The following is a 13,815-nucleotide window of genomic DNA, read 5'->3' as shown; positions in this document are numbered from 1 at the left end:
TATCGGCAATCGTAGTTCCTGCTGGACCCTGTATTCCTCTTTTGTATCAGCAATCGTGCATACCTCAAGCTCCTCGCTTACCTAATCTCCCCCCTTACCTTGAATGCTGTTAGAAATTTCGGCTTTCATTTAACATTGGATAAAGGAAAAGGAACAATGGGAAATTCTTTAATGAATGCAAACAAATACTATAAAATATACAAGACCATGGAAACAAAGGGCCATTTCTTGTTGGAATGGTTAAGGGTAAAGTGAAAGAACAAGCCCTGCATTATAAAGCCATGAAAGGTATTATATATTGGCTTTTAACTACAGCATAAGGAGTAGGCTCGCATAAGAAAAGTCATGGATCCGTACCGCTGAAATCTTACTAAATTCCCCATTAAAGTTGAACCTCACAATCATCCATCTCCACCAACCAATGAATATGCTGGTAACTCACTCTCCATCATTCTATAGCATGCTCATTGCTGTACTCTATCCACCTCCACCTCCACTGATCTCTTGCTGGGAACTAACTCTCCATCATTTTATAGTATGCTCATTGCTGTACTCTTGAGGCAGCTATATCTTTTCATATAGAGAGAAACACATACACACCTGGCTGTTAAGTTTGAGGACCTTCCAAAACTGTGCTTGCTTAAGACAAAACACGGTTCCTGTCCCATTCCTATCCTCGTCTCTGTTTCCTCTGCCCATCAACACCACCAACAACAATAAACAACCTACCATAGTCTTCAAATGATTAACTACATATATGTGGATTGCAGGGTTGCAAACGTTGCAAGCCTTGTCTATTTCTGATTCATGTTTGAGGTGCAGGAGACAATTATGAGCAACACCTGAAACGACTATAAGATTAAGCTTGCACATGTTTGACACGTGCATCGGAAAACATAAGGCACACTACTAGGTATTGTTTATGCTATTGCGAGGATATGAAAGTTGAAAGCTACGTCTCAATGTAAAGGTCATTTTGCATTTATATTCTGATTTTAATTTTAACATTTTTACTTATTTAAATACTTCTAAAAAGTTGTTAGTATTAATTGCATTTTGATCAACTACCACAAACACAGGTAAATTGAACCGTTTATGACCAAGATTTGATAAGTTTTATGAAATATTTGCAATCAATTGATTAGTCTATTTATATATGATTGTATTGTGGATTGAGTGGACGTGAGATATATAGAGTTATCATTTTCTGCATATGCTTAATGTCCGTGTTCAGAGTTGATTGAGTGGATCATGATATAAACAGAATGATACTTTTCCCGCATAAGCTTAATTTCATGTTCAGTTGATATATATGGACTCTTCAGCGTAATCATATTTGGATTAAAGTGCAGTATTTGTGTATATTCTCTGAATCTTTTACCTTGCGTCTTTTTTTTATAGAAGAAGAAGAAGAAAAAAAATATATATATATATATATATTGTTTTCATAATTATTGTATGCATTCACAGACATATATTCCATACATTTTGCTTTTAATCATATGATCCCTTTCTTAAAACCGGGAACCTTGAAAAATGGAAATGAGTGACATAAAAATGGACCTGAAATCAAGCTTGCAAATGTTTGACACCTATACATTTGTAAAAATAGGACCTACACATTTGAAAAAATACAACAGGTAAAAATACCAATTGCACCATGAAAAAATACAACAGGTAAAAATACCAATTGCACCAAAGCTAGCCCGACGCTTTACAGTTCAGTATGGGAGATGTAAACATGATAGCCAAAGAAATAAATAACTGTGAATGTATGTATGGAATGACAACATATACAAATAAACTAGCTTAAATTTATCTCAAACTCAGATCTATCAAGCACAAACAGGAATCAAATTTTTTAAAGAATAATTGTTTCTATCCTTTCATATCAAGGAATTTGAAAGAATAAATACATGACATAGGATTTATAAAAAATTAACCCTTAAAAGATTTGACCCCTCGATAAATCCAGATTTAAGATAAATCTATGCTTGTTATGTCTACCACAAACATGTCCCAAATGCAAATTGAAATATCCAATACTCTATCTCTCCCTGATTATGACACTCATGACCAATGATACAGTTCAAACCTGTTTACAAGTTAAAGATTGTTAGGCAAAAGTATCATTGTAAAATCCCAGATACGGAATTCCGTACAATGTTTCTCAAGTAGAGATTTAACAAGGAATCAAAGCGACCTGTTCTTATATAACAATGGTAGAGGAAATGGCTACACATCTGTAAATGTAATATTTTTTTGGGTTAACATGTCCATATGCTTTGTCTTTTACTTAAATGGTTGTCACATTTGTCGATGCCTTGGATGCCCAAACAACCAGTTTTTGAGCTTTATCAACTGCACAAAAAATTTAATTTCTTCACCGTCTTCCTTTCTTCCTTGAGACCCGGCAACGATGTAGCCCATTGAGCCTTCTCTAAATCGATGGCGTACATGTTTCAGATACTCAAACAACATATCCACCCAAACTCACTTCTGTGTTTCCTTTCCCCTGCTTCAGGGATATACTAGTTCTGGCCCTATTTCCCGGTACTTCCAGGATCTGCTAGTCTGAAAGAAGCCAAAGCAATAAAAAGTGTAATCAAAATCTTTAAGGGACCCACAGGCCAGACCATTTGGCCTCAACAGGGACAAATCAACTAATTTGTTTCCTGAATGCCTGGGGCTGAAGAGAAATATCCTGAAAATGATGGTATTTAAAATGAAGATATTCTTCCTACTTTTTACCTGGGGTTTTTCCTAGCAGACGGAAATCTTACAAAAGAGATTGGGGAGGTGGAAAAAATTAGAAGTCTGGACAAACAAAGCCCTTTCCCTCGTAGGTAGAATTATCCTCATTCAATCTGACATCTCAGCCATGCCCGTTTTCCGACTGTTCTGGCACCAAAGAGTGTGATCAATCATAAAGAGCATCTTTAAACAACTCCGGTGGTAAGGGACATCCATGAAGAAAAAATGCCACCTTCTAAATTAGAGGTCAGTGTCTAATAATTAGAGGTCAGTGAAGGGATAAGAAAACTGGAGCAAATAAGGAAGGCCCTTTGCACAAAAGTGCATTGAAGTCGCTAGTTGGAGCGTTTGCAAGGATGACAAATGCGGTTGAAAACCCCACATTCTCACCTTGAATGCTAGAATTCAATCAAAAGAAAGTGCATTAGAGTTAAGAGTGGAGTGCAAGATGCTCTGGATCAGAACCTTAAAGAGTAAATCCAGGGAACAAAAACCTAATATCATTAATAGGCCAATCCACTTTCCCTAAAGGTTCATCCATATAGCATTATGAGCAGAGCAAAGATTTAGTTGATATTGGACAAACGTGTTTTTTGATATCTAAACAATCACAATAAGACTAAATTATGGGATGATGCAATGTTAAATTTCCATGAAACTCTGCAACTACTTAGATGGATAACTGAAAACTGAAAACTAGTTTACTTTCACCAAGATACAAAGTTTCTTAACAATTTATAAGCAGTGGAATAAAAATACAGAGATAAAGACACATCATACAAATTGACACACTCATTTTTCTCAGGAAACCCAACAAGGAAACCCTGCTTGCTTGATGAGGTGTTTTATTGATTGTCATGAAGCGATTAAATCTATTACAAAGCAATTTGTCTCTCTCGAGAAAGCATTCTACTTATCTTACAAATCCCAGCTGAGAGGGAGTGTTAAAATTGGCAACTAGGGCCAAACTCCATGTGGATCATATTATTTATTGCAGCTGATATTTTTCTTGGATCCCTTTCATCGAGAGGTGTAGGATTAATCTAAAGATCATCCGATTCCGATAAGTATTCATGGAGATGTGAATTTATTAGTGTTATGGGACAATTCATCAAGATCGGCCAGCAACCAAATAAACCCCACTTGTGCTCAACGTTTTAGTACAAATAAAGGAGGACTTCAAGTCATTTAACACTCATCTCTTGTGATCTCACTCTCCACTTGTTTTGGGTTTTTGGTCAAAGAGGAGGTCTAGGGGAGATGCCTTCTACGCAACCCAAGTAAGGGTCATCTAGGAGATCCCTAGCCGCAGACTTGTAGGAGATCTGGCCGCAGATCTAAGAGGACCAATGTTTTAAAAAACCGCCGAATCGAATCCGAAACGGCCGAGTTGATCCGAGTTGTTGGGATTTTTTGTGACCCGGCAGAAAAAACGGAACGGCAAGCCGAGTCATTGCATGACTCGGTCAACTCGGATGGTTCTACAATAACTCGACCGAGTCAATAATGCGGGCTGTAACCCCAAAAAAAATTGCGATTTTTCATATTTTTTTAAATAATTTTTAACTGTTAGCTAGGTGTTGGGGACTCCAAGGTGTTTTCTAAGTTAGTTAAATGCTATTTGGGGTCCATTCCCCTCTCCTAGTATTGATATGCTATTCAAATTTCATGGTAATGTTAAATTCCATTCCCCTCTCCTAGTATATGACATTCTCCTTAATCTTCATTCCATCCTTTTACTTAAATTTTTAACATTACCATGAAATGACTCAGGATGTTTGAGAGTGGTTCCGGCCTCATTGGATTTCATATGGAGAAAGTAGAATTTCATATTTCATTCAAAATCCAGCAAACTTATCAGTTTTTCAGGATTGGAGGATTGCAATGTATCCATTGAATTTTTGTCATGTATTAGGGTATGGAACTCGTATTTAATCAAGAGCACCAATCCCTCTATGTACCTTGATGTTAGTGACATTGGTTGTCGAACTCCTCTGGGATTCGCTCCCAAACCGGGAGCTTCTGAAAATGTTGCTCCCGCTCCCGTTTTCGGTCTCGCTCTCCACTTTCGCTCCCGCTCCCAAGTAACACTGAGCCAGATGATGTTGGCAACTCTAGTAGTAGCCAGTAGTATTGGTCATAGACTTTTGTTGTAGAGGCCATTTATAGCCTCCTTGGTTATGTGTTTTTGTTTTGATCTCTATATCATCATTGTGTATGTATTGGACAGTGCATTGGGTGCCATTTTGGTATAATGGATATATTCATGAGCCTACTTTGATCATATGTTGTCTTCTATCTATATTCTAATGCTGTGTGTTTGGAAACATGAATGAAAATCTTTAAAATTATGTGTTTTTATAAAAAATAAATATTTAATGTATTTTTTACAACGACCGAGTCATTGAAATCAAGCCGGCCGAGTCAATACCGAGTCGGAGTCGGAGTCGACCCTCGGCTGTGTCGGAGTCGGAGTCGGAGTTTTAAAACATTGAAGAGGACCTAATCCGCAACTAGAAGACGCCCTAATTTGCAGCTCGAAGAGCCCTAATTTGCAGCTAAAGAAGAACCCTACTCCGCAGCTAAAGGGAGCCCTAATCTGCAGCAAAGGGAAGGCCCTAATCCGCAGCTAGAGGAAGCCCTATGCTGCCCTACCTAAGGGTGGTATGAAGATGCCCTAGCCGCAGCAAGAGAAGATCAAGAAGAGTACAATTTGCTGGGTTGATTTGCAGACTGTCCTAGGACTGTTTGAGGGCTATCAAGACAAGTCCGAGTTGTTGTTCAAGGTCCGAGTTGCTAGGTAGAGAAGGCCGAAGAGCTAGAGGGACAAAACGTTGAAGAAGAAGGTGTGTTTGGGCATGTGTAGGGACTGTCTCATGACAGTGCTAGGCCGCAGGCCTTAGCACACAGAAAGAGTTGCGTAGAGGGTTGTTAAGGTGGACTAGCTCCTCAGAAGGCAGCGTGGACAAAGAGGAGGCTTCACTAGGAATGTTGCAAACCTTTGAGGGTTGGTTTGTGGACTATCATAAGGGTTTAGGGCTGCAGCACGTGCCCTAACCAAGGTCGTCACAAACGCAGAAGAAAACATCAGTTCAATAGTGTTTTGTAGGGGTGTTGGATCCTAGTTTAGGATCAATACTATAGTTGGTTGCTGTCTTGAAAGGTCACCTAGCTCTTGTTGTTGTAGGTGACAACAGGGCCATGTTTGGGTATGATATGCTGGACATATTATGGGACGGAAACAGTATGTACAACAGCATGTATAGGCACAACTGTTGCAATGGAAGCAGTATGTACAGCAGCATGTATAGGTACAACCGTTGCAGTGGAAGTTGTATGTACAACAACATTTATAGGGACAACTGTTGCATAGTGGAGGCAATATGTACAACAGCATGTATAGGTACAACTGTAATAATTGCAGCATAGTGGAGGCAGTATGGACAGCAGCATGTATGGTACAACTGTGAGTGGTGCAGCATAGTGCACCGTGATGGGTACAACCATGACTGGTAGCATTTCCATGACAAGAGCAGCTCAGTGAATGGGTGCAGCATGATGACGAGATGTAGCACGAAGATATAAAAAGAATTGGTCAAGGGTTTCCCCACATAGGGGTTTGTCCCTGGCTAGCGCCACATCTTGTGTCCTCTTGTCTTGGCTTGTCTTCTGCGATTTATGTTTATGTTCTATATGTAGTTTACTTTAACGTTGATGTGATTGCTGATCTGGAAAAGATATTGAGCTAACTATGAAAATTGAAATAAATTGCTCTAAGCATAGAACATACCTAAACTTAACATGGTATCGGAGCTGAGGTGAAGACAATGCCCAACCAATAGTGAAAGAGCAATCACCGAAGACAGTAAGGAAAGGACAAAAGGATCAATGGGTTCCTCATCCCTCTTCAAATTCACCAAGGGTGAAATCGAAGTAGAGAATATTATCAGAATGGTACAGCGGAATATGGCCTACCTAAAGATCACTTCATTGGGAAAATTGGATCTCGGGGTGGAAGGAAAGGCAGATAACTAGTTCGGCCATTATGCGAAGGAGTGCCCGAATGGCAGGGACACATCACTTGATGATGATAACAATCATTCCAGGGACATCTCCAATGGTCAGAGGAATGACAAGTAATGCAGATCATCAAGGAAACGACCAACTCTTCAAGGAAAGCAAGGAACCCCAGGTATGAAGAATCAGATGTTGTTTCTAATAAAATAAAGAAGCGCTATCTTGTATTGGCCCTCTACTTCAGATTCTTTGGGAATCTGGCTTATCGATTATAGTGCTTCAAGGCACTTCATCAGATAGAAGGGTGCTCTCTCTAATTTGGTAGAGATGGAAACAATCGTGGGATTATACTTGGAGACGATGCCACCTATCTCGGAAAGGGTGCAGGGAATGTTACCCCTCAATTGAATGAGGGTAACTCGATTCATTTACAGAATCTCTTTTATGTACCTGATCACAAGAAGAACCTAGTGTCCATTTCGACAATGGAAGTCAAAGGTTACGGGGTGGCATTCATCGATGGAAAGGTACGTGTTTGAAAATGAAATTTTCAAAGATGCTTTTACTCATGGGTTCAGGGTTGACAATTTGTGTCAAGTTGCAGGATGATCCATTGGGGATCATGACATATCTCATTTATAACACCTAAGATTTACTTTATGAGGCCCTAACCGATGTGAGTCAGATGGTGACTCGGATACTTGGATTCAAGAAGAGCATGAAGGTACATGTCTGAGATGTACCAAAGGAAAATGTTACAAGGGGACCATTCTCCTCATGTAGTAGGTCCACATGTTTAGAACAACCCGAGGGGTTTGAGATTCATGATTGGGAATCTCATGTATACAGGTGGACTAAAGCCCTCTATGGCTTGAAGTAAAACACCCCGAGCCTAATATGAGAGGATTGATAGCTGTCTGATGAAGCTGAGATTCACTAAAAGGGAAGTCGATCCAAACCATTGTTTGAAGGTTGTGGATGATAGACCTCTTATACTGGTACCTTCTGAGAAACGACCTATTTCTGACAGGTGCAGACCCTCTCACTTGCAAAAGTAAGAGGGATTTGGACTAAGTTGCAGGAAACGCAGGGGGAGGGTCCGTTTCCGTACGGAAACGAAACGGAAACACGTTTCCGCGTACCGTACGGCCTGGAAACGCGTTTCCGGCCGTACGGTCACGTTTCCCGAAATGGAAACGCGTTTCCATGGGCGTTTCCCCGTTTCCTCCAAAAAATCACTTGTTTTTTAATTTTTTTTTTTTTTTTTCTAATTAGTTTGTAAATTTTTTTAGGGTTTCTAAGCTGTTCTAGAAACCATTTCTAAAGTTTCTAAGCTGTTTAAGTAAATGTATCATTAATGCTTTATGATTGCACATATGTATATTAATAATTTTTAAATGTTTTTAATATATATATATATATATTATTATATATATTCGCGTTTCCCCGTTTCCAAAATTTGGGGAGGTCGCGTTTCGTTTCGCTTCCGCGTTTCGTTTCGCTTCCCCGTTTCCCCGTTTCGTGCAACTTAGGATTTGGATTCCAGATGTGGAATGGTAAACTGCAAGCCCATGACTACCTCGAGGATCTTAACTCTCAGAAGTTATAGGGTGGTGATGCCGAACCAGATTTGGGAAATGCCTCTGAGTTTCATAAACTCAACTGCATTGATGTTCTTGGTGAACTTCCATCTGTATATATGCTTTGCAGTTAGCATGGTGAGCTCATATTTGGCTGAGCCACACTAGATTGGTGCCAAGAATCTTCTGAGATATCTTCAGAGCACAATCTCTCATGGATTGAGATACATTGCCAGAAATATGAAGCTACATGATTATTCGAATGCTAATTGGGCAAGCAGTGTGGAGGATCGCTAGAGCGCTTCTCAGTGTTGGTTCTCTCTGGATTCTACTTCGATATCATGGATGAGCAGGAAGCAAAAGTCGGTTGCTATAAGCACCGCCGAGACAGAATACATAGCTATGAGTATGATCTCATGCGAAGTTGCCTGGTTGTGGAAGCTCATCAATGAGCTGTTTGTACACATGATGAATACCACTGTGATTCTTTGTGACAACCAAGGGGGGATTCGATTATTGAGGAATCCCGTATTCGATGATTGCTCCAGTAGATAGACATTAGATACTACCTTATCTGGGATATGGTAGGTCGATGAGCAAGGAGGCTCCATCGCATTGAGACTGATGTACATGTCGTAGACACTTTGTCAAAGCCCCGGGGAAGCTCAAATATGTGATTTTCTTGAACGAATTGGAGTTGTTGAGAGACCTTCGTATAAGGGTCCTACATGATGCATGCACTGAGCTCTGGGAGCTCTGGGGGGGCTTGGGGTACTTACTGGAGCGACATACGACCACAGGGTGACTCACCCTCTCCCAATGGTGCGCTATGTACAGGGTGACATGTTCAACCTTTCCCTGTGAAAAACTTATTTTTATGGGCTCTATTACGAAGGACACGTGCCAAACATGTCCTCGTATATATGTGTCCAACATGTAGGATACGGGGCAAGGCCCTTTGATAGTGCTTCAAGGGGAATTCAGGTGAGGGTAGGAGTAATGGTGGTATCATCAGAAATAAAGATGGTCAAATTATTTTCATTTATCTGAAATTCAATGGGAAGCTGACAAATAAACCAAGCATAAGTGATCGCACTGGTCGAGAAGATTAAGTTTTGCAGATTCAATTATATCTGTTCAACAGAAATTGAAGGATATTCTAAATTAGTGTTAATAAGTTGAATAAAAGATCATCCCTATAAAGATTGGTTCCTCTGAAATACATTTAAACTAGGTCAGAGGTCTAGCGACAAAACTGGACTCATATACAAAAGAAGTAAAAAGATTACTGCTTGGTTAGAAAACCAAGCAATAGAACTATAGTCTGATCTAGTAATTTCTGAACTGGATAGGAAAACCAGTGAGACAAATAAGCAGACCGTTCAATTGACAAGGGTAATAGAACAAATCCCCCAACATTAATTCTCTTCAGCCCCATTCAGACACTCAGGAGCTTGATGACTGAGCGACAAAGAGATACCGTAAAACAAGAAATTCAAAATAGATGTATGGATCATTACAGGAATCATGCAATGGCTCTGTTTAGCATGGGCAAGCCAGTGCTGCACTTGGAACATGAGAATCTTGCCCCCCTGAAAACTTCTAGGTGCACTCACTGAAAACCAAGGGGGCTGAGATAGGCCATGCATAAATCAGCAAAACAATAACAGGTCTTATCTACTGCAGCTTGCATGGAGTGTCGGTTTACTGTATGGTATAATGTGTACACTGTTTATTTACTGATAATTTTTATGCCGGCAAGACTAAGGTCAAAACCTCTAAAGAGATCTGGAAACAAAATCATGCTCCAACCAAGCTTCAAATGTGTTTGTTTAGCATGAAACCTCTATTTCAGGATCTGGAAAGTTCTGCAATTCTGAAGGTATGAATATAGAATCTATAACCTCTAGAAAAATCCCAGACCCAGCTTAATGGTATGACATATGTAATAATCATTTTTTCCCTAGGAAAAAAGAATAACAAAGAAAACACCACAGCAAAAAAGGATAAGCAAAAACAAGGTAGTTCCAAAAGGTGGCCATTCCTTAATCAACAAATATTTACAATATTTAGTCCGGACTTGCAAACCAGTTACTGATAATCGCAAACTAATAGTGAACTAGGATCAGGTAAGACATCTCAAGCTCATATCATCGCCATAAAAATAAATCAAGGTGTCTGTAGGGGAGTCTACTACAAGATATTCATAAATATCCATCAAACTGCCTCGATGTAGGAGAATCTACTTCAAGACTTTCATAAAGGCACTTCCGAAAATACCTACTTGCAAACCAGTTACTGATAATCGCAAAACTAATAGTGAACTAGGATCGGTAAGAGATCTCAAGTTCATATCATCGCCATAAAAATCAATTAAGGTGTCCTGCGGGGAATCTACTGGAAGGTATTCATAAATATCTATCAAACTGTCTCAATGTGGGGGGGTCTACTTCAAGACATTCATAGAGGCACTTCCGAAGATAGCTAAGGGCAGACACCCATGGGCTTATATTAGATAGCTAAAGGCAGACACCCATGGGTTTATATTGAATACTTTATGATATCATGTATAATCCAGACAAATAACATAAAAATAATGATAAATCAAAGGACAATCTGAGAATTCATACATAAGTAACATGCCTCTATAATGGAGTCCCCCATAGTGCCTTTGTTGTATCCTGACATCATCCAATTTTACTCAATTTTCTTGGAACTATGTGCTTCCAGCCACGTTTAGTGATGTGCACTGTCTCAAAACATGGGGACTTATGTTCCCACCCTGCTTCCTATGAATTTTTGTCTGCCTCCTCTTCTTCCTCATCCTCCTTGTTTCTCAGAATCGCTATATAATAGCGAGTCCTCTTCCTTCATCGTCTCCCCTTCCTGCTTTCACAATCATCAGAATATGCGAATGCACCATCCTCGCCATTTGAAGAATAAGACTAAATTTTCCTTGACCTTCTCTTCCTCCTCCTACATTTGTTCCTCCTCATCATCCTCTGTTAAAATCGGTATCGGACCCATCATCTCCGCTATCTTCCAACCCCGTAACTATCGAAGTTTCGACTCTTTTTTTTTCTGCCTGTCCCAGCTCTCACAGCGGCTTTTACAAAGGCACCATGCAATAATCATCTCAATTTCAGAACCCTTGTTACTCTACGTGACATGACTGAAATTCGCATTCAAAGGAACTATCCCCGAACAACATTTATGTAGCAATTTTCTTCCCAGTTATGCATAACTCGTCACTTGAAATAAGAGCTGTCATGATGTCCTCTCAAACGAAAGCGACAATACGATCCAACCTTGTTTAAAATCACAACTGGAAAGAAGCGAAAACAAATACTTCTCTCCACTTTTGATTACGGTTGAAGTCGTATCACTGCTTCTGTTCATCATGAAGCCTCTCTCCAGATAGAATAAACGGCATAATTGAAAGAGAAAATCACCTCATGGATGTTGTTGGAGCAACCACTATCATTCCATGGTTTCCTCCGCATTTACTGTTTGCTCCTTGAAACCGATAGCGCAAAACGCCGTGCGTTTGAAGCCCCGCAGTTCTCTGCTGGGAACCCATGGTTTGTGGACAACCGCATCCGTCCAGCCGTGGCAGGCACCTTCGATTCACCTTCATTAGCCCTCCCTCCCTCGCCTCTCCAGAATTCTATGGAGAACGAGTTCGTAAAAATAAAACCCTAACCAAAAGAGATGGGCCTTATTGTAAACAGCCTTTGCAAGGATCTAACAATAAAGTTTAGTTGTTGTTTATGCACGGGTAAATGCAATTATTTCTGAGATTTTATTTAAAATTCGAAGTAATAATAATTCAATTCTTAATTGATAATATTTATATGATTGCCAAATTGAGTTTAAATTATTAATATTTAATATGATATTGAAATTTTATATAAATAATTTTTTTAATAATAAATAATTTTATTTTTTAAATTGAAGTCGTAAAATTCAAAGATATCATTCGTGATTTTTAAATTATAGAAAATTTAGTAACAAAAATATTTGTATAGGTTTTAAAATTTGAAAACAAAAGTTATGACTAAAAAATTGTTCGCAAAAATCTTTATATAAATGGTAGAATTCAAGAATATTGGATTGTGATTAAAAAAGGTTACGATAAATTTATAATATTTATGATTTATTGAAAAGAGGTTTTTGAAAAAATCACATCATAATTTATTTGTCGACGTGTTTTGAAACTAATAAGCGTGGTTCATTGTCGGGACAAGTTGAAGAACCACATCATGGCTACAGGTTATTTAACTGCTATATTTGACCAGAAAACAGCGATATTACATCCTTGCATGGAAGGGCCACAGCGACTAAAGTTCATCATTTTGAACAGGCACGCTTGTAGGTTTCAAAGTTGAAGTCAGATATGGCGTTCCTTAAGAGATGTAGAGATTCCTCTATCATCCCGGTTTTTGCCCAAATTAATCATTGCCTCAATACTCCTAGGAGCCATCATGTATTTCTGAAGGCATATAACCGTTTTCTGGTCAAATATAGCCGTTGAATGATCTGCTCTCTCTATTTAACCTGTAGCCATGATCTAGTTCTTCAACTTGTCCTGACAATAAACCACACTTGTTGGTTCGAAACTTGTGACATAAATTATGCTGTGATTTTCGCCAAAAACTTTTTCCAACTTGTCGTGACGATAAACCACACTTATTAGTTCAAAACTTGTGACAAGTAAATTATGATGTAATTTTCGCCTAAACCTTTTTTCAATAAACTTAATATGGATCAAAAAAACCTAAATTCAACAATATTTCTAATTTTAAAAAATAATAGATAATTATTATTTTATATATATATATTATTTTAAAATCAAAATTTTAATATTTTCATTAAAAAATAAATTATAACCATATTTTTTCCCTTTAAAATTAGTGAATCTTATATAATAATTAGTAACCAAATTTACTATATGAATAATGTATTGGCTTTTCCATTACATTTCTATTTTCTATATGAATAAATAAAATTATTAAATTATATATTTTGAAATATATTTGCCACCGTAAATCGGACCTCCAAGTTAGTTATATATATATTAAAAATAGATTTTATTTTTAATATCTGTAATTTAATTATAGAAATAATTTTAATGTTACTTAAATTATCCACAATTTTTCTGAAAGTTTTTTTTAATAACATACGCAGAGTACTTCCCATGAAGCACTTGTATGATATCCCTCAAAACTTCTATATCTCATTAGATTGATTTGATTTGTGCTGAATTTACATAATATTGAGGTATATACTATTATTTATTTTTAAAATAAATTTTATTTTTAACCGATTATATTTATAATTTCATAAAATTATTCATTTCATTTATATTTTTTTTCTAGGGGCAGAGCCTGCTGAAGAAGCTATATATGTCATAATACCACTGTACATAGTACATATGGCCATGGCCCAAATATGCTGCTGGCGC

General features: G+C 38.1%; 1 protein-coding gene across 1 annotated transcript; it reads right to left on the bottom strand.

Moving 5' to 3' along the window:
* Positions 1-442: 442 nt before the first annotated feature.
* On the bottom strand, positions 443-12,053 carry LOC149216032 (uncharacterized). Its single transcript, XM_089391134.1, has 2 exons — positions 11,804-12,053; positions 443-691 (listed from the first exon to the last, which is right to left on the bottom strand). The coding sequence occupies exons 1-2, from the start codon at positions 11,986-11,988 to the stop codon at positions 565-567; spliced, it is 312 nt and encodes a 103-aa protein (XP_089247260.1). The 5' UTR covers positions 11,989-12,053; the 3' UTR covers positions 443-564.
* Positions 12,054-13,815: the final 1,762 nt, after the last annotated feature.

This window comes from Pinus tabuliformis, chromosome 1_1, assembly GCF_031772625.1.
Source record: "Pinus tabuliformis cultivar Carrire ecotype Pingquan chromosome 1_1, CPIR1, whole genome shotgun sequence".
In the NCBI taxonomy this organism is placed as follows: Eukaryota; Viridiplantae; Streptophyta; class Pinopsida; order Pinales; family Pinaceae; genus Pinus; species Pinus tabuliformis.
This window is presented reverse-complemented; position numbering and strand designations above follow the sequence as displayed.